Consider the following 25,889-nt stretch of genomic DNA (forward strand, 5'->3'; position numbering starts at 1 on the left):
CTCGGAACACCGGTTTTATTTATTGGATTAGTGTTTCTCTACCTTGGCCACTTGAAGATGTGGGGGACTTAAGTTCTCAGGACTCCTCAGCCAGCATCTCACATTTTCAAGTGGGCAAGATTGAGAAACACTGCATGAAACGGCCTGCTTCAGAGCACGTTAATCAGTTTTCTCCTGCGTCACCAGCACGGTATTCATTGGATTGACACTTTTATTCTTTCACCCCCACCAGAATGTTGGAAAGAAATTGTGTAAAGTGGCTCGGAATTTTACCCCATCTCTCTCTCTGTGGACAGGAAAACTAGGAGAAAAATAGAACTGGATGTGACTGAACTTGGTATGGCGAAAAAGAACGATTAGCTTATAAAACTGGCTGGATATCCAGCCGAACCAGACCAAAGTTAAGAGGAAAATGAATAAAGACATTTTTTTTTTAAAAAGTGTAATTTCCCCATTTGGAAAAGGCAGTAAGTAGGGTGACAATTTGAAGTACTGCTTCCAGCCTAAGTCTCTTCCCTTCCACTCACTGACCCAAAACAAAGACAGGATTAAGTGGTTAGAAAAACTTGTGCTGGGCATCTATGCCCTCCTTTAAAAAAAAACACTGTCTCTGGTGGGGCTATTCTAGACCACTAAACAACAGCAAAGAATTATAGGAGCTTTAATCAATACTCTGGTTTTGGTTCATTAGAAACTCATATATGTACAACTGCCACATATTTATCTATTTTTGCAGATATTAAAATGCCTAATGTTTGTTTTTATATTTGCAATGTTTTTTTTATAAAAAAAGTATTTTAAAAAACTTACAGTAACTTCATGCTTACTGTCACAAGGGGTAGCTGTTTTGCTACTTTCATTTAGTCAAGTACTGAAGTTAATAAAAAGAATATTTCAGTAAAATAAAATAGAAGCAGAAAACAATGGTTTTATATTCAGTATTTGATTTGGAAGAGTGTACAAGTTAAACATTTTGTGTAATTACTTTTCAAAAATTAAGCAATTGCATTAATTGAAAAATACTAACAGGCATCCATAACTTCAGTACTACTCAGTATTATAGTCCAAACTATATATATGTCATAAAAAACTAGTCAACATACTGTTACCAAAAATTAATATTTATTATTTGTCTGGGAAACAGTACATTCTCTTTACAGACCCAGAATTAAAGAGCTGCTTTGTGCAAATAAAATTATGCCACCGAAGTTAATCTGAACATTCCCCCCCCCACACACACATTTTATGTTCATCTGCTATTGCAAATCCTGTGGCTGCTCTTCTAGGAATATCTTTTATTCTGGCAATAGATTTCAATAGGTTTGATTATAACGAATGTGCTGCAAATGTTTCTAAGCCCCATTTATTTCAGAAGCAGTTTTAATTCAACTTATGTCATAAAATGTGCATTATAAAAGATTGCTAGGAGCATTCACCAAGAATAGCACGTATTAAAAGGAAGGATAGTCTGATGAAATTGTATTTACAACTAAGTCATGTGCATTGGCTATTGCCATTATTAGTAATAACAATACAACTTAGACCTATATACTGCTTCACAGTGCTCTACAGCCCTCTCTAAGTGGCTTACAGAGTCAGCATATTTCCCCCAACAATCTGGGTCCTCATTTTACCAACCCAGAAGGATGGAAGGCTGAGTCAACCTTGAGCTAATAAGACTTTAACTGTTGAACTGTTGGCAGTCAGCAGAAGTAGCCTGCAGTACTGCATTCTAACCACTGCGCCACCATGGCTCTAAGCATGGCATTACTATCATGAATAAAATACAGTTTGCGTGCAAATGTATGCACACTCCATACTTTCCTGCATGAGGATTGCTATAACAGGACAAATAGTCATATGACATTTAGAGGGCGATAAAAAACATTTTCTGTCATTTCAAGAAAATCTTCATTTTGTTCACTTACACAGAGTATATACCTCTGGGAGGCCAAGATCAGAGTTCAACAGAGTTTGAAAAGTTTAGGAATATTGTCCTTTTCTCTGTATGACTGTTTTTCATTTAGGATATGTACAGTGAAGCAAAGAGATGAAAGTTTCTTTTCCACAGAACTATTTCCTGAAGTGAGAAGGTCACAACATTCATGAATTTCAAAAGAGATCATTCAAACACTAAGGTATCATTAAACATTATTATTCTGAAATGGTTTTATGCTGTGGTCTTGTCAATTACCTGACATTAATCTTTTCCAGGGAAGAAAGCAAAGTCAGTTCAGAGTTCATAAAAACTGTTCATCTGGGAGTTGTCTGTCACTGCCTGAAAGTAATTATGATTTTCCCCAAGGAATGAAGAGATTCAGTATATTCTGAACTTAAAAACAATAGAACCATTTGGACTTCAGTATTGATATAAATACTTTCATCTCTGGCTATCTGGCTAGAGCATATTTGGAAGGTTCAAAAATGCCTTCTTAGGAGTGAAATGTGATTAACATATGGAACTAATAAAAATGTATAATTTTACACTTGTCTGCATGAATACATATACTGTTCCTGTGTCCATGATTCATCTGTAGTTTTGATACAAATAGATAATCTTTTTTATGGACTGCTATTGAAATGAATGACATTTTCTATAATCCTAAATAATGTCCATTTTGGTAAGATACTCTGAGACATCACCATATATCTCTTGAATATATCACTGAAGAAACACTGTAGTTGAATTCTGAAGCTTTAGATTGGATTAGGTCTATGAATCAGATATTCCCCCATTTCTCCATCTCTGGGCTTTTTGTTGGGAATTTGTTTGGAATTTGTTCATGTCAGTATCTTGTAAATTTCATATAATTTTCAAAATTCATATGGGTAACTGTAGACCAAGATTACTACATAAAAATTACTGTCTTAAGAAATTAGTCATAAAATGAACATAAATATTAAATGCAAAATAACAGTCTACACTAGGACAGCTTCTTTGTGGTATACAATGTTAAGTGCCAATTTTACTTTTATATGTTATATCCACATTGTCCGTTATTCTGAATGAAATACTACTGTCTCTTGCATGTTCCTACCATGTCTGTATTGAAAATATCTTACAAGGCTTAATGACTATTTAAATCAGAAAAAACCCCACCTCTAATATTCTCCTTTCAGGAAAACTGTCTAATTAAATACTGAAACCTCGAAACTTCCAGAAAAATGCAATGGTTCTTAGACTTCCAAAGATTCTTTTTCATGCAGAGAGCGGATTGGTTCAACAGAATGGATTAAGTATCTTTTTTCCAGCAAAATGGGATTTGGAGCTGCATCTTACATGAAATTTTCTGGCTGTACATACAAGATACCACTGTCTTGATCCCAACCTTAATAAAAATATGTTTAAGCAGTCTTAAGGAAAAGAAGGAAATCATAAAATCTATAATTAGATGCTTATAATATTTGTTGAACAAACAGTATCATTCCTATAAATGTTACTGTAATTTCTGTCCTAAGTATGTACCAACTCTTGTTACATCTTCTTATTTTTCATCTTCATTAAACATTTTAAAAATATAGATAAATTTTTTGATGTACAGATATTTTTTTACCTTCAGTAAAACAAGTCTGTGCCTTTGGGAAAATGGAATTACCACTGAGATCATTATATTATAGAAAACTCAGATGTTTTTATTTTGAAATTTTAAACTACTTTCAGTGTAAAAAAGGTAAAGGTTCCTCTGCACATGTGTGCTAGTTGTTTCCGACTCTAGGGGCCAGTGCTCATCTCCGTTTCAAAGCCAAAGAGCCAGCACTTGTCTGAGGACGTCTCTGTGGTCATGTGGCCGGCATGACTGGACGCCAAAGGCGCCCGGAACGCTGTTACCTTCCCACCGTAGTGGTCCCTATTTTTCTACTTGCATTTTTACATGCTTTCGAACTGCTGGGTTGGCAGAAGCTGGGACGAGTAACAGGTGCTCACTCTGTTAAGTGGCACTCGGGATTCGACCCATCAAACTGCCGACCTTCTGATTGACAGGCTCAAGTAACTAATCCGTGTTACATACTTTACATGGGAATAAGTTCTACTGTATTGTAAACAATGAGATTAACCGTTTGGGTAAAATTTCATTGGAAAGCTGCTTTTTGAAATACCCTTCCCTTAGTTGGTAACCTGAAGATACATTTGGAATAATAATTCCCATATTTTCCTTCATAAACCATATTTTTAGACAATCTGCTAGCTACAATCTCAACCCCCTCTAGAGGGCACCAGGTTGGAAAAGGTGGCTATTTAATGGGACATAGGAATACATATAACTGAATATATTTGAATCCTGGAAATAACAATGAGACTCCTATGTGCAGGAGCATGTTATACATAAGAAACAGCATGTGCACAGATGCCTGACAGATGGTTTGTGCTGTCAGATCCAATAGTGCCACTTAGCTATTAAGAAAGTGGAGGGAAGTATGGGCTCTGCATTTACTCTGTGTAACACTTCCAAACAGATGGTCAAAGCTGCCAGCAAAAAGACTGCCCTTTCAGTACTGCAAATATGATCCAACTCCCAAATCTAATATTTATCAGATACGTAAATTAAGGCATTTTTAACCATGACCAAGGCAACAAAGAGATAAGAGAACTTTAAAAATAATATCAAATAAACCTCTAAAAAAGCATTTTAGCAGCAACAAACAGACCAAAGAGATACAGTAAGTTAACTAGGTCCATGTGCACACATGGAAGTGGGGATGTGAGTGTCAGGTTTCATAAGAACATTTTAAAATAAACTCCTGTGCATATGGCGCTCTTAGCACATAATGGGGAAGTAGCTGTAAGGGTATTATGAAGGACATCTGCATGCTCTTTTTATGCTCATGGTTACTAAGCAATATTTCCCCTCACAGGTAAAATAGTTTTCCTTTTGAATATAGGGGCTTTTAGATCCACTTGAAAAAGTTATTCTTGCTGGTTGGGGGGAGGTAGGGGGGGAGCAGGGAGGGGGAAGGGGGGCTTTTTAAAGGAAAACTGTATTTTAAAACTTTTCAATTAAAAAAAAAAAGAAAAAGTTATTCTTGCTATGGGGTTCCTTGTTCATTTCCTCCTAGTATTTTTCTGCAAAGACCATCTCTGCTGTTTTTTTTGTTATCCTAGAAAAAGGTGGACAACTGACATACTGACTGCTCTACCCTCTCCCCATATTGTGGAGCATCTCCAGATTGCATTTGTGAAATTACAAGGGAGAACATCTTCACTCAACATAATAGAGTTTACTTACAATTATGGCTATGCTTTTAATTAAGTCATCATCCTTCAAAGTAATCTAGGCTTCAATTCATGGACAGAATATATTTATGTAATTAATAAGATTTGACACTGACTTGATTACACATAATTAATCAGTCAGATAGCTACCATCCTCACTTTGTCTCCCGGAATTTTTATGTCCCAAAAATCTTTTGCTTCATTCCAGAGATTCAGGAAGCTCAAACTTCTTCAAGAACAACCGAGACTATACAAGGCAGCCTGAAGGCAGAGGCTGGGAGTTCAGTAATTGATGGGGGGAAATATAAGAGTAGACTATCCCATTGCCCTTACATTTCTGCACTGAAAGACACTTTATTGTTAGAAGAAGAGAGGGAGAGTTTTGCAATCCCAAGGGTCTTTTGTTCACTTTGGACAAAGAGGAAAGGGCTTTTGAAGACAGTGAGACAATAAAGAGAAGCTTCGCCTATTCCTGACACTTTAAATCTAGCCAAAGAGGAGTGCTTAGCTACAGTGATAGAGGAATGGAACATACTCCTTTCCTGCTGCTCTGAAGGAGGAGGGAAAAGAACTGTTCCTGATCCTTCTAGACTTCAACCGGTGGTACGCGTACCACTTGTGGTACTTTGCCACGTGGCAGGTGGTATGCAACTGGTAGCCAAGTGTAGCAGGGGAGGGGAATGAGCTGAAGTGAGCCGAGCCTGAGGGAGAGGCAGCTGCAGCTGCAGGACTGTCTGGGCTCAGCAGAAGCCCCAGAAGCTGGCAGGGCTCCAGCTGATTGGCTCCAGCTGATTGGTGCTTTCGGAAGCAGCAGAGCTGGAGGTGAACTGAAGGAAAAAAGGGGGGAGCAGAGGAGAGGCTATAAAAGGAGGTGGTTTGGGCAGGAAAGGGAAAAAAAAAGAACAGGGAAAGAGAAGGAGAGGTCAGCCGGCAGGGAGGAAACAGGGACAGAGAAGCAGCATTTGTTGCTGGAAGAAAAGGTCCCCTGGTTCGTTTTCTCCAGCCAGGAGAATGCAAATAGCGCTGGTGAAATGAAAAGTCGGCATGTGAGAAAGGAGGTGAGTTTATTTAGTTTTGGATCAGCTGGCAGCTTGATTGGATTACCATAAGGAATTTTGTATAGATTTTACAGTGTTTTGTAATTCAGAGGCTCCTTTGTGTGCTTTGGTTATTGGAATATTTTAGTCTGTATTTTAGGCTAGCAATGAGTCCAAAGTGTTGACTTCCATAGGTTTAATCCCTTTAAACAAATGTAATTAGTTTTACCCCCTTATCTTGAGTCTGTCTATGGCTTTTAGAAAGTTTTCTTTGAAGGTGAACAGGTTTAATTGTAAGCTTTTCACAATTGCCGGAACCTTTCAGTCTTGGATTGCAACATTGTGACACGTGACATCCCTGAGGGAGCTTAAAGGAAAAAAATGGAGTTTATGCGTTTATTTTGTGAGCCTTTCTTGCTTTGCACTTGATTCCTGTGTCTTTAAGGATACAGGGAAGGGATTGGAGGGGGGTGCATTCTTACTACACTGTGGAAGGAGAGCTAAGAAGGGCCAACCAGCTAGCTCAGGGGTCTATAAACTTAGCAACTTTAAGACCTGTGGACTTCAACTCCCAGAATACCTCATCCAGCCATGATGATTGAGGAATTCTGGGAGTTGAAGTCCACAAGTCTTAAAAGTGCCACGTTTGAAGACCCCTGAGCTAGCTGGTAGTGGTGCATATTAATAAATTCATCATACATTTGTCAGTACAAAGGGAAAATGATTCAGCAAAGGAACAACCACCAAAGAAATTAAAACTGGTACTTTTTTCTTTTTTTCCCTACAGTTTGTAACATTTTATTAGATTATAGAATAAAATACAAAAATACATAAGCAAATAGTAGGACACAGTGGGGAGGAAAAAGGGGAGGAAAGTGAGGGGGAGAAGAGAAAAAGAACACATTTCCTCTGTTGCAGTAGAAGGAAGCATCAACATTGAACCTCAACGTTTTACTTTTCCATAATATTATAAACTATCCATTTCTATAACAACAAATGAATCTAATCAGTAAAACCCCAAATTCCCCCCCCCTTTTTTTAGTCATCAAGTTTTTGACACCTTGATAAGCACTGGTGGTACTCAAATATTGTCATGTCCTAAAAGTGGTACAATCTGTGATAAGGTTGAAAAGCCCTGTTCTAGACAATTGGAAGGAGAAAGATAAAAGAGATTGAAAATGATGGTAGGACAAATAAAATAGGATTTTACAAGGAGGAATACCAATTATCTAAATAACCAATTGCCAGTAATAGGAGAATTGGGAAAAAAGTGGACTGTGGAAAAGGCAGGGAAAAGCACCATATTTAAATTGCAATGTCTATAAGAAAGAATATCTTAATGTTTATAGAGGACAATCAACTGATTTAATTTTTTTTTCATTTTATATGCAGTCAAAGTACTGTATTTATCTAGCAAGAACCAGTTTGATGCAATTGTTAAGGTATCCAGATGGAAACCAGGAGACCTAATTCTGCCTTAGGCACAAAGCCTAAGCTGGGTCAGTCATTCTCTTTCAGTCTTAGGAAGGAGGCAATGACAAACCACTTCTCAAATCTTGCCAGGAAAACTGCAAAGACTTATCTAGGCAATTGCCAGGATTCAGGACTGACTAGAAGACATGAAAAAACAACGCATCAAATATCTGGTAGTTTTGCTGCATTTAAGCCATAAAAGGAAAATGTGTGATACAAGAGTTCCTATATTTGAAAACTTAACTGTCTGTGCTTAATTAGATTACAGCGAACTGCATTGTCATGGAGGCAACTAAACCTATCCATCTCTTAATGGTTTAATTTAGGGCTAAATTTATTTTCCCTGACCAACCCTATCATACAAATAGGCATAACAGGGTTCAGAGGGCTAGAATACAAAGATAAGAGCCCTTTGCAAAAATAGGACACCATTAGACAGTCCATGTCTATTTTATTGTTCAATTCTCTTTTTTGATTTCACATAGAAGCAGGGCTTTTTTTGTCATAGAACGCTCAGAATGGAGTTCCGGCACCTTTTTTGGATGGAACCTTGTAGGGTAGGCAAGGCGGGTTTTATGACGTGTGTGAGTTCCGGCACCTTTTTCTTTTACAAAAAAAGCACTGCATAGAAGTGAAACAAGGGTAGAAAGAATGGGTAAGCTTCCCCTAATGTGGCAGTGCAGACTTATTATTATTATGGTTGGTCACACAGTCAGACAGATGTTTAGATTGGATTTTGCATTTTTGTTCATTTATCCAATATTTCTCAAGGATCTGGGGTAGGTAGCTATTGTTGCTTATTAATATTTATGGTATCGTCACAGGATGTAAGCTATTCCATGTAAAATTGCCTTTTGCTATTGGCTAATAATGATTTTGTCAATGCTGTTGGTGTTCAAATGGTGCTTCAGATATTTTGGGACTGCACCCAAGGCCCCCATTACTATTGGTACTATTTTTACTTTCTTTTTCCACAGTTCTACTTCTGTTTTCAGATCTTTATATTTTGTTATTTTCTCCAGTTCTTTCTTTTCTAGTCTGCTGTCTCCAGATATTGTGATGTCCATTATCCAAAATTTTTTTTGTCTTTCTTAACAACAGTTGTTATATCTGTTTATGTGGTCAGATAATTATCCAACATGGGATATTAAAAAAAGAGTAGAATGACAGCTTTGGTGAAAGGGAAACCAACTTTGTTTGGTCTGGGCTACATTTTATTTTTACCTTTGGTAAAAAATTTCTACCTTATGGTGGGATTGTTGAGTGGATAGGATTGAAAGACATTATTATTATTATTATTATTATTATTATTATTATTATTATTATTATTATTATTATTATTTCCATTGTGAACAATGGCTCACACGGATATTTGCTCTGTATGGTCCGATTACAATATTCTAGGTCGGACTTGTACGCCCTTAGGGGGGTTTCTCCCTCCTGGTCACGACCAGCCTTTCTGTTTACCATCTCCCTTGATGACGGGCCCAATTGTTGGGATCCTGAGAGGTGGTTGGGTTTACCTAGGGGACTCTGGGGGAGACGCACTAAGAGGCCCCTGGTATGTTTTTTAGCCAGTTATTTTAAAGGGTTAGGGAGGGGGAGGAATAGTGGGGAGGGGAGGGAACTATTAACCGGCACTCAGTCTGGGCCCGTGATGGGCTCTGGTGGGATGGGGTTGGGGGTAGAGGCTGCTGGCTCTGCATGTGCTGGGGTGGGGTGTCAAATCCCCACGACGATAGGGAATGGCAGCAGGTGGTTGCACGGAGGGCCACATCAATATCTGGGATCGCGCCCTCGCTACCTTCGAGCGGTGGCGCGCTCCAACCCTCCGGTTAGCACCCTTTTGCCTGGGGATGAGGGTGATCAGGTCCCTGAGCTTAGGGGGGTGTATTTCAATGCCAGATCCGTTGTTAATAAGGCTCCACTCATTCGCGACTTGATCGAGGAGGAATGCATGGATCTGGCATGCATTACCGAAACCTGGTTGGGCTCGGAGGGAGGGGTCCCTCTGACTGAGCTATGCCCTCCAGGTTTCTGTGTGCTACACTGGCCACGGGCTCAGGGTAGGGGTGGGGGGTTGGCGATGATTATTCGGGAGACTTTATGTCCGCGGGAGACCACCATTGTCCAGATAGGCGGGAGTGAGTCCCTCCTCCTGAGATTTGGCCCTCGGGTACAGATGGGCTTGTTGCTCACATACCTGGCACCCAGCTGTGTGGCAACAGCCCTGCCCGGGCTGCTCGACACCCTCTCAGGGTTGGCGGTGGAGTTCCCCAGGCTTATAGTGCTAGGTGACTTCAACCTGCCTTCCCTGGGAGGGTTGTCAGAGTTAGCTCGGGAGTTCATGGCTTCCATGGCAGCCATGTACCTGAACCAGGTAATTCAGGGCCCGACTCATGTGGGAGGGTCACACTCTCGACCTGGTGTTTTTATCTGGGCAGTGGTTGGATGATCTGGGAGGGGGTTTGCCAGCCATTTTCCCCCTGTCATGGTCCGATCATTATCTCCTGCGGTTGGTCTTCCGTTATGCCACCCCCTGCCGCTGGGCTGCGGAACCGACCAGGTGGTTCCGCCCCAGGCGCCTAATGGACCCAGAACGGTTCCAGATGGCACTTGGGCCTATACCCATCGCCCTCATTCACAGCCCGGCGGATGCCTTGGTGGATGCCTGGGAAAGGGCGGCCACTGAGGCACTTGACCCTGTTGTACCCTTGCGACCCCTGACCCGGCGCAGATCCCGTTGGGCTCCATGGTTTTCTGTGGAGCTCCGGGAGATGAAGTGTCGGAGACGGTGTCTGGAGAGCGGTTGGAGGTCCAGCCGATCCGAATCTGACCGATTGCAGTTAAGAACCTTCATAAGGTCTTACCTTGCGGCGATGAGGACAGCAAAGGCTAATTATTTCGCTGCCCTCATCGCGTCCGCAGATAATCACCCGGCTGCCCTGTTTAGGGTGACTTGCTCCCTTCTTATCCAGGAGGTGAGGGAGGATCCCTTGCAGGGTCGGACCGAGGAGTTTAGTAATCATCTGACAGACAAAATCGCTCCGATACGGACTGGTTTGGACTCGGACTGGGCAGAGTCTGATGTGGAGGAATCGGATGGTCTTGAGTATGTTATCTGGACTGAGTTCGATCCTGTTTCCCCTGATGATGTGGACAGGATTATGGGGAGGCTGAGCTCCACCACCTGTTTATTGGACCCGTGCCCCTCCTGGCTGGTTTTTGCGGCCCGGGAGGAGACACGAGGCTGGTTCCAGGCAGTAATAATTGCTTCCTTGAAGGAGGGTATCTTCCCCGCCGCCTTGAAGGAGGCAGTGGTGAGACCCCTCCTCAAGAAGCCTGCCCTGGACCTGGCTGTTTTAAACAACTATCGTCCGGTCTCCAACCTTCGCTTTCTGGCGAAGGTTGTTGAGAGTGTGATGGCGCATCAGCTTCCTCTGTTCCTGGAGGAAACTGATTATCTGGGCACAGCATGAAGACGGCATTGGTCGTGCTGGTGAATGATCTCTGGCGGGCTCGGGACAGGGGTTGTTCCTCTGTCCTAGTCCTATTAGACCTCTCAGCGGCTTTCGATACCATCAACCATGATATCCTACTGCGGCGTCTCAGGGGGTTGGGAGTGGGAGGCACCGTTTTACAGTGGTTCTCCTCCTATCTCCTGGGCCGCTTGCAGTCGGTGTTGACGGGAGGGCAGAGATCCACCCCGAGGCCTCTCGTTTGTGGAGTCCCTCAGGGGTCGGTTCTCTCTCCCCTCCTGTTCAACATCTATATGAAGCCGCTGGGTGAGATCATTTGTGGTTTTGGGGTGGGGTATCATCAGTACGCTGATGATACCCAACTTTTTTTCTCCACCCTGAACCAACCCAGTGATGCTCTCGACGTGATGTCCCGCTGCCTAGAGGCGGTCCGGGTTTGGATGGGGAGAAACAGGCTTCATCTCAATCCTGCCAAGACTGAGTGGCTGTGCATACCGGCATCTCGGGTTAACCAGACTATTCCATTGTTAACGATGGGGGGTGAGGTGTTACCCCCCGTTGATAGGGCTCACAACTTGGGTGTCCTCCTGGATTCGCGGCTCAGTTTTGAAGACCATATAGGAACCGTGACCAGGGGGGCCTTTGCCTAGGTTCGCCTGGTACGCCAGTTGCGACCCTACCTGGACCGAGATGCCCTACGCACAGGCACTCATGCGCTCGTGACCTCCTGTTTAGACTACTGCAACGCTCTCTACATGGGGCTGCCCTTGAGGACCACTCGGAGGCTTCAGCTGGTGCAAAATGCAGCTGCGCGAGTTGTGATGGGGGTTTCCCGTTACTCCCATGTAACACCTCTGCTCCGTGAGCTGCATTGGCTTCCGGTTGCCCTCCGGGTGAGATTCAAGGTGCTGGTGATGACCTATAAAGCCCTAAATGGCTTGGGTCCAGGATATCTGAGGGAACACCTGCTGCCAGCATCAAGCTCCCTTCGTCCTGTGTGCTCCCACAGGGAGGGCCTTCTCAGGGTGCCGCCGGTAAAAGAATGCCGCCGGATAACACCCAGGGGGAGGGCCTTCTCTGTGGGGGCGCCTGCCCTTTGGAACCAGCTGCCCGTGGAGCTTAGGACTGCCCCCGACCTTCGATCATTTTGCCGAGACCTGAAGACCTGGCTCTTTGAGCTTTCCGGCCCAGGCTGAGTTTTAATTGGGGTTTTAACTGGGGTTTTATATTTTTCAGGGATTTAGTTTAATCTTTTTAAATTGTTCTTAATTTTTGTATTGATGTTTTATATACTCTGTAAACCGCCCTGAGTCCTACGGGAAAGGGCGGTATATAAATTCAATAAAATTCAAATTCAAATTCAAATTCAAAATTATTATTATTATTATTATTATTATTATTATTATTATTATTATTATTATTATTATTATTATTATTATTATATTTATTATTATTATTATTATTATTATTATTATTATTATTATTATTATTATTATTATTATTATTATTATTATTATTATTATTATTATTATTATTATTATTATATTGGAGTTTGTGTTAAATGTAGGAATAGTTACATCTAGCTCCAAATAGGCTAAGTGCATCAATTCTGAACTTGATTTCTATGACAAACAAGACAATGACAAAACATGTTACATCTTCCATGTCTGAAGATCAAGCAGATTTCTCCAGCATTGCACATCAGGGAAGTATGCATCTGCTGTTCAGGAATGGTTGCATAGGTGTTTCATTTATATTACTGCAAATGTTTGTTCTGGCTAGGGGGCACTCAAATAGCAAAGCACAGAACAGGAAGTTGAATCAACCAATCAGCACGCAGGACATGCACCTCCACACAATGCACAGTTGGGATTTGGGACCTGTTTGCATAGCGTGTTTGCAGCCATCTACAACCTATGCTTATCCAGCAACCCCATTGATAAATATGCAGCAATGGCTACAGGCAGTTGCAGGCAACTTTAAATAAGCCTACCTTAATCTGTAACATGGTAAGTTAAACATTTTGATTTCAATAGCTTTACTGGTAAGAACACACAGACTCAGGATTCTAGCCTCAGAGTAATAAGGCTGGTATCTCTTACCTTTAAACAGTTTATTGTCTTGGTAATAGTTGACTTTAAAAGTATGATTTATACTCAATAAAAGGCAAGCTTTAGATACTCCTATTTCACTACGTATACATTTCTAAATTATTTGATGTCAAACAGTTCTCTGTTTTTCTGTTTTTTAAAAATCTCTCCTTTATGTAATCCATTTGCTACTTCTTAATGGAGGTACTATTACATGGAGTGTTATTAGATGAAATATGATAACAGAAATGATATGATTATACACATAACACAGCTTAGGTTTAAAGTAATGCTTCCTACAAGTCAAAGATGGGGCATATGTTTGCAGTATACTTAATTTTCACTTAATCAGGAATGGTGTTTGTTGTGTAGTGAGTTTGTTGCGCAGGAATGAAGACGAGGCGAGTGAGTTCAGCAATGAACATGTTTATTTGCTTGCAGAATCTGAACTGAGGAGCTGAGCTGCAGCCTGCAGCAATTTATAGCCTGGCCCCTAGGCGGCAGCCAATAGGTTTAAAGCAACCCATTGCCGCCTAGGGGCAGCCAATAGCAGCCCCGGAGACGGGGTGTCTGAGTTGCTTGGAGCCGTTAGCTAGCTCCAGCTTACCACGTGGTGTTACACTTAAGTCCAATACATAACAGTGTTATCTGAGATGAGCTTACAGTATTATTCCAGACATTGGATTGTATACTAAAATATCACAGAATCATAGCAGCCTTTTAGTGTGCAGTGTAAACTGTTATTTAACCACAAACTAGTGTAACTTTTTCAAGCTAGGGGCTGTAAATGTATTAAACTTCAATTTCCAGGATTATTAGCCAGCATTTGGCATGAGAGAAGAATGTCTTTCATTTAAATGTGCCTGCAGCACAATGGTATGATGGGCTGGTTTTATAACTTGTTTAAGATTCAGTTTACATCTCAGGATAATCAATTATTTTAAAATGATGGTTTGTGGAATAAGCCACAATCACTTGTGGATACTTTCTTTGATATTTACAAGCTTTAAAGTTCCACATGACTTTATATAGGTGGATAGATAGGGAGAGGGAGACAGGGAGGGAGGGAGGGAGGGAGAGAGGGAGGGAACGGGAGCTAGAATATTATAATGAAATACACCAGCTTCAAGTACCTGTATAATCTATTTCTAAAAATACTTCAGGTATTGCATGTGCCTTATATGTTGCAGCATTCTTAAAAAAATAAAAAATAAAAAGGGGGTGCAATGTACTGCTGCTTTTTCTGGAAAGTTGAGACAAAAGGCAGGACTTCAGGTGGTTGAAAGCATCCAGGGAAACAAGAAGGAAGAATGCAAATTCACCCATTTGTTTTCCAATAAATGCATGTTTTGTTTCTTGCCATCTCCTCCACTGTAGCCATTTTATTGAAGTTTCTATAACACAATATACTTCTAAAATTTGTGTGTCTGTAACCTTTAACTGGGTTAAACAGTGCAACATAGGGCAACAATTTTTGAACCAAGGTACCTCAAATGTACTACACTTACAGAATGCATCCAAAAACTGGAACTCATGACTGCTGGGAGATTGAAATTTGGCAAAATTGTGGTCCCTTCAATGGCTCTGCCTGCAGGTACAGTAGACCAGTCTGACCCTAGCCCTTTAGAGACTAGGTAGAGGGTGGTGATGACCCTCACCTTTGGCTGCTAGAGAGTGGTCAGCTGTTGTCAGGCTGTCAGGATATTGGAAGTTGCTCCTGCTTCCATTGCTTTTTCGCCCTTTGTCGCTGTGTTTTTCTGTTTAGGTAAGAAAATATTTCTGAAATGATGACCCAATGAGTCATAGGCTGTTATATTCTAAATTCTAATATTGTGGATTTGGTTTTTGTATCATAAGAGCTATTTTACTGAATAGATTTATTTGCAGGGTTATAAATCCCTTTGCTTCACTAGCATGTTTTCCAACTGATTTTTTTTAAAAAAAAAATCTTGAATTTTGCTGGATTACAATTTAAATTATCCTTAAACAGCATGGGAATGATAGGAACTAGTTATCATCCAATATTTAGAGTATACAAGGAAGATTGATCAAATCCAAATAACAGTTCCTAGTCTTCCCTAGAGATGGGCATGAAATAATTAACAGGACAAAATCAATTTATTAATAGTACTGTTTATGATACAAATATATGTCAAATACCACCTAAATGCATTGCCCATCTTGAGATTTTAAGATAAATACTGTATATGGATGAACTACTCAGTCATATACATTACATAGGATTATTTGATAGTGGGAGAGGATACCACATCTGGCCTTCAGATGAATTCTGTTATAAATTTTTAAATATGTAAAAGGCACAATTATGTTACTTTGCTATCAGACAGTTCAGTATTGGACAAAGTGTTTAGCATTATACCAGCATGCAATCACTGTCTAGTGGTTTTTCCTCAGTATTTGTGAAGGAACCAGAATATAGTCTTTTGTGTATGGCCCAGCTATTGATCATTCTTTCCTGCTTGCTTTCTGTAACTCGCTTTGATGTAACTTAAAATTGTGGTGACCAAAGAGAAAAAGTTTAACTGTAACTTTAAGTGTACTGCTCAAGGAGAACCCGCCCCCCTGCATGCCAGCAATTGTGTATTCGGAGTGTAGAGTTGTAACAAGCTGTGCTTGATAGATAAGGAAATGTGTATTCGGACGAAAAAAAATCTTTAGCTGCGCAGAAACTATTAGCCTGAAAAAGTATGTTAGCTATAAAAGGGAAAAAAACTTTTTGATTAATGTGTGTGTGCCTTTTCTCCTCTGTCTTGCTGTGTCAGGGACAGGAAACGTATTTATTGTACATATGTGCTTATTTAATGATTCAATACAATTCTGTGAAAATTTGCATACAATATCTTGTTTCTTAGAGTACAAATGAATTGGAAAAAACTTCATGTAGTCAAAGAATAGTTTTCCGAATTTATAATAAGCCACTTTATAGCAAGAAGAGGAAGCTTGGTATCTATGGATTTAACAATTGTATCATTGGCAGGGACCTCTGCATCAACTCTTCCAAATAACTGATTGATAAACTTAAACACCTACAGTCAGTCCATCAGCTCACCAATCAAGTGATGTGTCAAGGGAATTGTCTTAGTGCCTGAAGGCTGTTTGGGTCTGAATGGGGAGGAACAGGTTTAAATTAAACCATAAGTTGACTAAGTGCCTTTGGATGCGTGAGTCTTCCTGTGCTAGAGAATCTCCATAATTAATTCTGAATGGGGTGGCAATAACATACATTGTGCACAATTTGGGGGTTCTCCTTTCTAAAGAGCAAATGGCAGCTAGCCAGAAAGGCCTTTTCACAGATTAATCTGTGTGTTCTTTCCTGAATTGAGAGTCCCTTTTTAATATAATTCATAATAATGCTGTACATGGATTACTGTAACATGCTCAATACATGGCTGTCCTTGAGGACCACATGGAAGCTACAGCTGGTCCAGAATGCAATGGCGTGAACACTTATTTGGACATACTAAGTTGTGCTCATAACACCTGCTACATGAGTTGCACTGGTTACAGCGAGCTTTTCAGTGCAATTCATAGTGTCAGGAATAATTTACAAAGCCCTCATGTTATAGAGCCTGGTTATGTGAGGGAGGATCTCTCTACCATTTCTGCCCACTTCTTAAGATTTAACAACATGAATTAAGCAGTCTGATAAGACCTAGGAAACACACCTTCTTTGTCAAAATGCCTCTCCTCTGGAATGGTATTTCCTTAAATGTTCAAGTTGGCCCAACTCACAACGGTTTTAAATGATCTTTGAAACCTGGTCTGTTCCTGAACTTCTAGGATAGGTCAGGGTGGGTTCATCTGACATTCTGTTGGGTATGCAGCAATTTATAGCCTGGCCCCTAGGCGGCAGCCAATAGGTTTAAAGCAACCCATTGCCGCCTAGGGGCAGCCAATAGCAGCCCCGGAGACGGTGTGTCTGAGTTGCTTGGAGCCGTTAGCTAGCTCCAGCTTACCACGTGGTGTTACACTTAAGTCCAATACATAACAGTGTTATCTGAGATGAGCTTACAGTATTATTCCAGATATTGGATTGTATACTAAAATATCACAGAATCATAGCAGCCTTTTAGTGTGCAGTGTAAACTGTTATTTAACCACAAACTAGTGTAACTTTTTTCAAGCTAGGGGCTGTAAATGTATTAAACTTCAATTTCCAGGATTATTAGCCAGCATTTGGCATGAGAGAAGAATGTCTTTCATTTAAATGTGCCTGCAGCACAATGGTATGATGGGCTGGTTTTATAACTTGTTTAAGATTCAGTTTACATCTCAGGATAATCAATTATTTTAAAATGATGGTTTGCAGAATAAGCCACAATCACTTGTGGATACTTTCTTTGATATTTACAAGCTTTAAAGTTCCACATATAGGTGGATAGATAGGGAGAGGGAGACAGGGAGGGAGGGAGGGAGAGAGGGAGGGAACGGGAGCTAGAATATTATAATGAAATACACCAGCTTCAAGTATAATCTATTTCTAAAAATACTTCAGGTATTGCATGTGCCTTATATGTTGCAGCATTCTTAAAAAAATAAAATAAAAAGGGGGTGCAATGTACTGCTGCTTTTTATGGAAAGTTGAGACAAAAGGCAGGACTTCAGGTGGTTGAAAGCATCCAGGGAAACAAGAAGGAAGAATGCAAATTCACCCATTTGTTTTCCAATAAATGCATGTTTTGTTTCTTGCCATCTCCTCCACTGTAGCCATTTTATTGTAGTTTCTATAACACAATATACTTCTAAAATTTGTGTGTCTGTAACCTTTAACTGGGTTAAACAGTGCAACATAGGGCAACAATTTTTGAACCAAGGTACCTCAAATGTACTAACTTACAGAATGCATCCAAAAACTGGAACTCATGACTGCTGGGAGATTGAAATTTGGCAAAATTGTGGTCCCTTCAATGGCTCTGCCTGCAGGTACAGTAGACCAGTCTGACCCTAGCCCTTCAGAGACTAGGTAGAGGGTGGTGATGACCCTCACCTTTGGCTGCTAGAGAGTGGTCAGCTGTTGTCAGGCTGTCAGGATATTGGAAGTTGCTCCTGCTTCCATTGCTTTTTTGCCCTTTGTCGCTGTGTTTTTCTGTTTAGGTAAGAAAATATTTCTGAAATGATGACCCAATGAGTCATAGGCTGTTATATTCTAAATTCTAATATTGTGGATTTGGTTTTTGTATCATAAGAGCTATTTTACTGAATAGATTTATTTGCAGGGTTATAAATCCCTTTGCTTCACTAGCAGGTTTTCCAACTGATTTTTTTTTAAAAAAAATCTTGAATTTTGCTGGATTACGATTTAAATTATCCTTAAACAGCATGGGAATGATAGGAACTAGTTATCATCCAATATTTAGAGTATACAAGGAAGATTGATCAAATCCAAATAACAGTTCCTAGTCTTCCCTAGAGATGGGCATGAAATAATTAACAGGACAAAATCAATTTATTAATAGTACACCTTCTTTGTCAGAATGCCTCTCCTCTGGAATGGTATTTCCTTAAATGTTCAAGTTGGCCCAACTCACAATGGTTTTAAATGATCTTTGAAACCTGGTCTGTTCTTGAACTTCTAGGATAGGTCAGGGTGGGTTCATCTGACATTCTGTTGGGTATGTATGTTTTCCTCTGTTATGTTTGCTATTGTCTAATTTTTAAGTATTGTATCTGTTTTTAATCTGTATGCCTCCCAAAGATAATTAAAGCAGCCTTATAACTCTAAATAAATTTGTCCATGTGGTATGGTTAATTATGGTGTATGTGCATGTCAGACATACACTTATAGACAAAGAAGATCTAATGAGGGTGAGTACTTGCATATTGCATCTGCTAGTATGTACAGGGTCACTCAGAAGGCTGCATACTGGTTATTCTTGGCCACATGACTAAAAGGAAGAGGATTTAGAATGTTTTCAATATTCAGTTAAAAATCTAATTGCCTCTCCCATTGAAAAGACTAGGGCAGGGGTGTCAAACTCCAGAACGTCACGTGGCATGTCACCACATATCACAACTTTTTTCCATTACCGGCAATGACACATCCGGCTCGCAGGCCGGCAGTTTGACACCCCTGGATTAGGGGAGACTTTTTCTAGATTTTTTTTTACAGGCCCTGGCCAGGTGTGGCACATTTTTAACAAAATCTCTCTTTTGCCAGTTTCTCTCCCAATACCAAATTTGGTCATATACTGTTCTGTTTTTTGAAATATTCCTATTGATAGTGTAGAGCCCCACATTGCATAATTTCTTTTGAATATTATGTTGGTTTAGAAAAAAAAGTGGTAGCTGCATCTCCATGTCTGTCTAGACAAGAACAGAAAAAGGAGCAGTGGCAGCATCAGCAGGAGCAACAAACTGAAATAGCAAAGAACATCTTGTGATGCCACAGAATGATAATTTCATTAGTTTTTTTTAGTAATTAGACATTTTGTGATCTTCCATACCCATTATGGCAGCCATTTCATTAGAATGAATTTAATTTGCTCATAAAATGCAAACCAGGAAGATCTAGAGAAAAAAAAGTGTAACAAGCAAGCATCACTTTAGTACTCTGAATTTTTTTTATTTATTATTTATTTTATTGCCTGTAACATATAGCTAGTCAAAAGAAAAGAAATTACATACTGTAGTCAAATAACTAGATAACTGGAGTTGTTCTCATTATCTTTTCCAAAAACATATATATCAGTAGAAAGAGTCAGATTGATACTGGACCTATCCTGGCAACATCAATGGAATTAGATGTAGTCCTGAACATTCATGTGGCAGGATTCATATTGAGGTTCTATGGTAGTTATGACTTTATTCTGGAATTTACTTCAGGGAATCTTGTCCCACTGTTGCATTGGTGAAGACCTTCCTTTTGGGAGGGAGCATCCAGACAGAATTACTTTTTTGCTGCTATAATGGTTGGATTATATTTTCTTATTTTGACTGATGATGTGAGCTTCCTAGAACTGCAAGAGGATAGTAAAATATGTTTTAAATTACAAGAAGAGATGAAGGTGGTTGTCTATAAATCTTTTATATCTAAGGAGCCTGTAACTAAGAACTATAATTGATAATTTTGACAGCTAGTTTAAGCAAATTGACATTACTAATTCTGAAGCATTTTCAGTGCCATCAGGTTACAATTATGTAGCAAACTGTAAAAAGAATCATTTCAGGAACAAAGAGCAAGTCTAGGAATTTTTTTAAAAAAGGATTCTGTGTCCTGGCAGATTCCCTTGTGTCTCAGCAACTATGAAAAAAGTTAGCAGGATGACAGTTTATTTATGCATATTTCAGGAATTTTTTGTTTTTGTTTATGTTACTCCTTACACAACTTTGAGACACCACAGCACTGCCCAAACGCAGCAAGCAACAAACCTTTTACGGCCTGTCTATATACCACAGGGGTCTTCAAACGTGGCCCTTTTATGACATGTGGACTTCAACTCCCAGAATTCCTCAGCCAGGCACACTGGCTGAGGAATTCTGGGAATTGAAGTCCACAAGTCATAAAAGGGCCACGTTTGAAGACCCCTGATATACCATCTATTATTTGGTTGTGAGATGTTGCAACTTTATGAGAATTTTACTGGCTTTAAATTCAAGGGGTTAAAAAAAAGGCAGAGGAGGCCAACATCTTAAAACACGGAAGAGAAAAAGAAGAATCTGGCGAAACACGTTCACGTTAAACTATTCGGGCCTGAGCCCGAAATCAAGACTTTCTAAGGTGTAACTTCAGATCTCGGCTCGACTTGTTTTCAATCGTATTATTAAGACAGCGGGGGGGGGGGGCTCTAAACGATGGAGGGCCGTGATTCATCCTGAAAAGGAAAAAAAAAACAAAAGCAAAAACGCCCCAAGGCTCTCTGGATCGGGCGCAGCTGCCCCTGGATTCAGCCAATAACGTAGGCCTCCCTCAGCGGGTACCGAAGCGTTGAGAGGAGGCAGCCTAGGCGGCCGGTAAACAGCCCGTCCCTGACAGGGGAGGGGTTGGAGAAGCTGAGAAGCAGAAAATGGTTGAGGGCTGCGCCTGCCCTCCACATCAAGCCGTCAGAGCCGTTTGGCTGGGAGGGGAAGCGAGACGAGCGGGCAGCGGACCAGCGCTCCCTCCCGGGACTGTCCTCCTGCTCCCGTCATAGGGCTTGTTATTCTGTAGGCAAGCGGCGACTGAAGCTGCCCGAAGCCTCCCTAAGACGTCAGAGCCGGCAGCCGCGTCCGCCTCGGTAAGATGCAGCTGCGGGAGGAGGAAGAGGAGGAGCAGCAGGCCAAGGTGTGAGGAGGAGCCGCGGCGGGTTCTGCTTTTTTTGTTTTGTTTTGGTTTCGGACGTGTTTGTCTTTTTCCGCCCTTTTCGTGCTTCGGCTCGCCTGGCAGGAGGAGGAAAATGGAGTCCTTCCCTAGTAGCGGTGAGTGAAAAGCAGTACTTCTTTCTGGCCTTCCTGCGCGCCAGCGGTAACCCGACTCCTCCAAGCTGCTGCTGGAGGACCTCGAGTTACGGCACGAACCGCCCGGCCCTCAGGCGACCGTTCGAGAGAGGCCACGGCCCGGCTCTAAACTTCCTGAAACCTCAAGGCCGCGCAGTGTCTCCCTGACTCTTCCCCCCCGTTCGGTTGGGACGAAGGTGGCAGCGCCGCCCCGTACCAACGCGACCCTGCACCATAGAATGCCTTGAAGGTAAGGTTGCTCTATAGCAGGGGTAGGCAACCTCGGCTCTTTTATGACTCGTGGACTTCAACTCCCAGAATTCCTGAGCCAGCTATGCTGGCTCAGGAATTCTGGGAGTTGAAGTCCACGAGTCATAAAAGAGCCGAGGTTGCCTACCCCTGCTCTATACGGTGACAGCCTGGGAGTCGCCGGTGGAAAGCTTGGGGGAAGGACGTCCCCTGCTTGCCTTCCAAAAAGGTCTCGCAGGTCGAGCAATAAGTTTTCAACCCATCTCATTTGGCTTCCTGAGAGACAGGGAGAATAAACCCGACCCGTAAAGCGGATACACCAGTTCGGTGGTGCGGGGCACAGCAAAGAGGGAACTACCGTGTAAAAAAGAGCACATGCTGATAATTGCATCCAGATATTAGCCTTTTTACAAGCGCTCTTAGAATTGGAGTGACTTTGAAATGCAGGGAAAGCCTCCTCCTTTGGAGAGGAGGAGGAGGAGGAGGGAATCTCTGTCAACACCTGTCTTTGGCTGGCAGCCAACTGCATCTAAAGTGATGTAAATCCTTTCTGACTTACTGGGGATTTTTCCTTAAATATTTTCTTTCCTATTTATTGGGTTCCACAGTTAGGCTTTTCTATCTAGGTCTGACTAGATGTGTCCTTAAGCCGATTGGAAAATGAATTTGCCTCTTGAAACTGGGCCAAGTAGAAGGTTCTCCATTCCCAAGCATAAGTTTTGATTCAAAGATGATGGGTACTGTTGCTTAGGAAATATCAACAGAGCAATTCTCATTTGGCTTATCATGATAGAAATAACAAGAACAGTTTGAATTCTTTGTGCAAGGTCTTGAACTTATATTTATTTTATGATTAGTGAAGATTTCATATGGATCCAGTTCAGTAATTAGAACATGTAAAGCTTTTTTACATGATTAGGTATGAGGATGGATTTACAATCCATGTTATTTCATATAGAGTTTAATTACCATATATAATTCAAGGTTGAGGGCAAGAGAAGAAGGGGACGACACAGAATGAAGTGGTTGGATGGAGTCACTGAAGCAGTAGGCGTGAGCCTAAATGGACTCCAGAAGATGGTAGAGGACAGGAAGGCCTGGAGGAACGTTCGTTGTCCATGGGGTCGTGATGGGTCAGACACGACTTTGCAACTAACAACAATTCAATTATACAATGCAACTGATACTTCAAAATGCCAGCAGTTTAGAGTGAAAAAATAACTGGAACCTTGAAACTGGAAACATGGAAATACCATTCAGTACTAATCAATGAACCAAAGCTTTTGTTCATAAAGGAGAGGTTCTCCTAGAGGATATTTTAGAGGAGATATTCCAGTAAGAAAACAACCAAGCTCAGCACCAAGAACCTCTAATTTCAACCCAGAGCTACAAATATCCCCTTTTATTGATAATTTACTAAGACATTTTTCAGAAATCTCATTTTTGAGTGATCAGAAAAGATTGAAGAAAGAGGTAGTGAGAAAAATACTACTATTGTCCTATTTACAATTTATTTATGAAATTGTTTAAAATTATGTGTATTTTTTATTTTTGTTTCTTACAGTGAACAGCGAATATTGGTTGGATTATTAACAAAATCTCTGTTGCATATCTTTTTTTTTTGTTGCCAAGTACATCCTTAACTACATTTTTTGATTGTTTACTCATTTCTAGATTTTAAGAAGCTTCAGTTGATGTCAGCATCTGGCTAATCACTTGGATTAGAAACTAAGCAGGGTTGGTTGGCTAAACACTTGGATTAGAAACTAAATAGGGTTGAGTGAAGTATTTATTAGGATGGGAGTCTTCATGGGAATTCTGGTCTATATACTAGATTGGGAAATCTGGGGGGAAAAGCTAGGAAAAGAAAAAAGGCAAACTGGAAATACTGATGAACGCACCTCAAGGAAGGTGCAGTGATCTTTACTATGAAGCATTAAAGTTTGATTAAGTATATCCAGATTTTCAGTAGTGCTTGAATTAGAAGAGGAGATTTAGAGAACAGACTATTCTTCTTTGGATAAAATTGTAATCCATAAATAGTTTTTTATTTGTTGATTGTAAAGGATGTCTAGGTCTTTATCTCTGAGAAACAAGTAAGTTCTGATCTCCAGCCAGGGCTGAGTAATCAACTTTTCACTACTACTTTGTGATATATTCTGTAAACCTATTGAGCCTGAGGAAAAACATTGCAATATTTTTTTAATGAGTCATACAACTTGAAATCATTTATTGTAACTGTTGCAAAAATAGTGTATATGTTAATTCAAGAACAATGAAGTTATCTGGGATTAAAGGGTTTGGTATATGTTGAGGTAAGAATCAGGATTTTCATGAAATAAATTTTGCATGAAATAAAATTTATATAGATAATATTCTTGCAAAGTTATACATTGATCTGATTAGATCAGAGCAGCAAACTTTTCTCTTGTCCAGAATTACAATCAGAGGATTGGGTGTAATTTTATAAACCATTCAATTCAACCATCTGCCCCAGTATTCCTGAGAGGTAGCCATATAAGCCCCTATCTGAAATTTCCTGGGTGGGAAAGACTATTATGTTCCTGGCAGATTTACCTATGGAAATCTGCCTAATATTCAGCTTGAGCCTTACTTCTTTTAATTTTACCCTGTTATCTTTTTGTCCTTATTTTCAACTGAGAATAGCCTTTGAATGTGATAGTCTTTTAGGCACTATGTTCCTTGTTGTTTTAATGACTTCTTGTTAGCCTTTCAGGGCCCTTAACATCTTAGTAGCTCTACACTGAATCTGTTTCAGCTTTTCCCTATTCCTTTTAAGTTGTGATGTCCTGAACTTATTACACAATACAGTACTCCAAGTATACTTGAGATTCTTCTTCTAGGACAGCGGTGTCAAACTGCTGGCCCACGGGCCAGATGTGTCATAGTGAAACCGCGCCTACCCCATTGCTGGCAATGGAAAAAAAGTCATGATAAGTCGCAACACATCATGTGACATTGCAAGTTTGACACCCCTGTTCTAGAATCTAGAGTAATTTATTAAGCATGTGTTCTGTTTCTCTAAATATTTGGCTTTATCAAAGGATATTTGATCAAAGTGATAAAGAATAGCCTTATTGTGATTATTTCCATTTCTGAAGAAGCCATGAAAACTATATTTAAAAATATTCCAAAGATTTGAATAAATTGCTGTAAAGTTTTCTTCCCAATCCATTTGTATAAAAATACCTCTTAATTCAAATATTGATGAAGTCCTTGCTGCAGATATTTTGGCTAGTATCATTTGTGAAAAGTTTACAATTCTTGATAACTTGACCGATCCCAAATATTGAGGTTATAGCTAAGCAGAACATGTGTCTTTCATAAGTCACTTAGTGTAAAATAGTGTTACTCAAGTTTTATATTTTTAAGATGTGTGGACTTCAACCACTAGAATTCCCTAGCAGCCTGTTGGCTGGGGAATTCAGGAAGTTGAAGTCCACACATGATAAAGTTGCCAAGGTTGAGAAGCACTGGTCTAAAATATGGGTAGTAGCTAAAGAGCTAGGCTAAGATTGGTGAGATCCAGGTTTGTCCACTTCAGCACTGGAATAACTTGGCCAAATCTTAGCCCAATCTACCTCAGCGGGTTGTTGCGAAAAAATATTGGAAAAAGTGGTTTGTATATTCCCCTGGGTTCCTGGCAGAGAACTGAAATACATATCAGCAATTAAACATTCTGTCCCATTTGAGCCTTAAAAATGTTAACAATTGGGCATATTTTTTAGAATAGCTAGCATACAAATGTTAGTAAATAAGATTTGTACCGTTATCTATTAACATTCTGCAAGTAATACTTTCTGGCATTTCATATATATTGGAGGTGCTCAATGTATATGAAATATATCTTTCATTGCATAAAGCTCATTTTAAAATACAGCAAAAAGCTCACTTC

At 40.4% G+C, this 25,889-nt stretch overlaps 1 protein-coding gene across 3 annotated transcripts in view; it reads left to right on the forward strand.

Moving 5' to 3' along the window:
• The first annotated feature begins 5,570 nt into the window (after positions 1-5,570).
• Positions 5,571-25,889, forward strand: part of LNPEP (leucyl and cystinyl aminopeptidase) — a 75,691-nt gene continuing 55,372 nt past the window's right edge. For 2 of the 3 annotated variants that reach the window (XM_081315718.1, XM_081315720.1), the window contains exon 1: positions 20,825-21,706. In XM_081315718.1, coding sequence (XP_081171844.1) covers positions 21,685-21,706 — 22 coding nt within the window. In that variant the 5' untranslated portion in view covers positions 20,825-21,684. Of the gene's footprint in view, positions 6,271-20,824; positions 21,707-25,889 lie in introns of those variants that run through there. The other variant, XM_081315719.1, reaches the window with a different exon arrangement.

Source organism: Vipera berus (assembly GCF_964194415.1).
Source record: "Vipera berus genome assembly, chromosome: 2".
In the NCBI taxonomy this organism is placed as follows: domain Eukaryota; kingdom Metazoa; phylum Chordata; class Lepidosauria; order Squamata; family Viperidae; genus Vipera; species Vipera berus.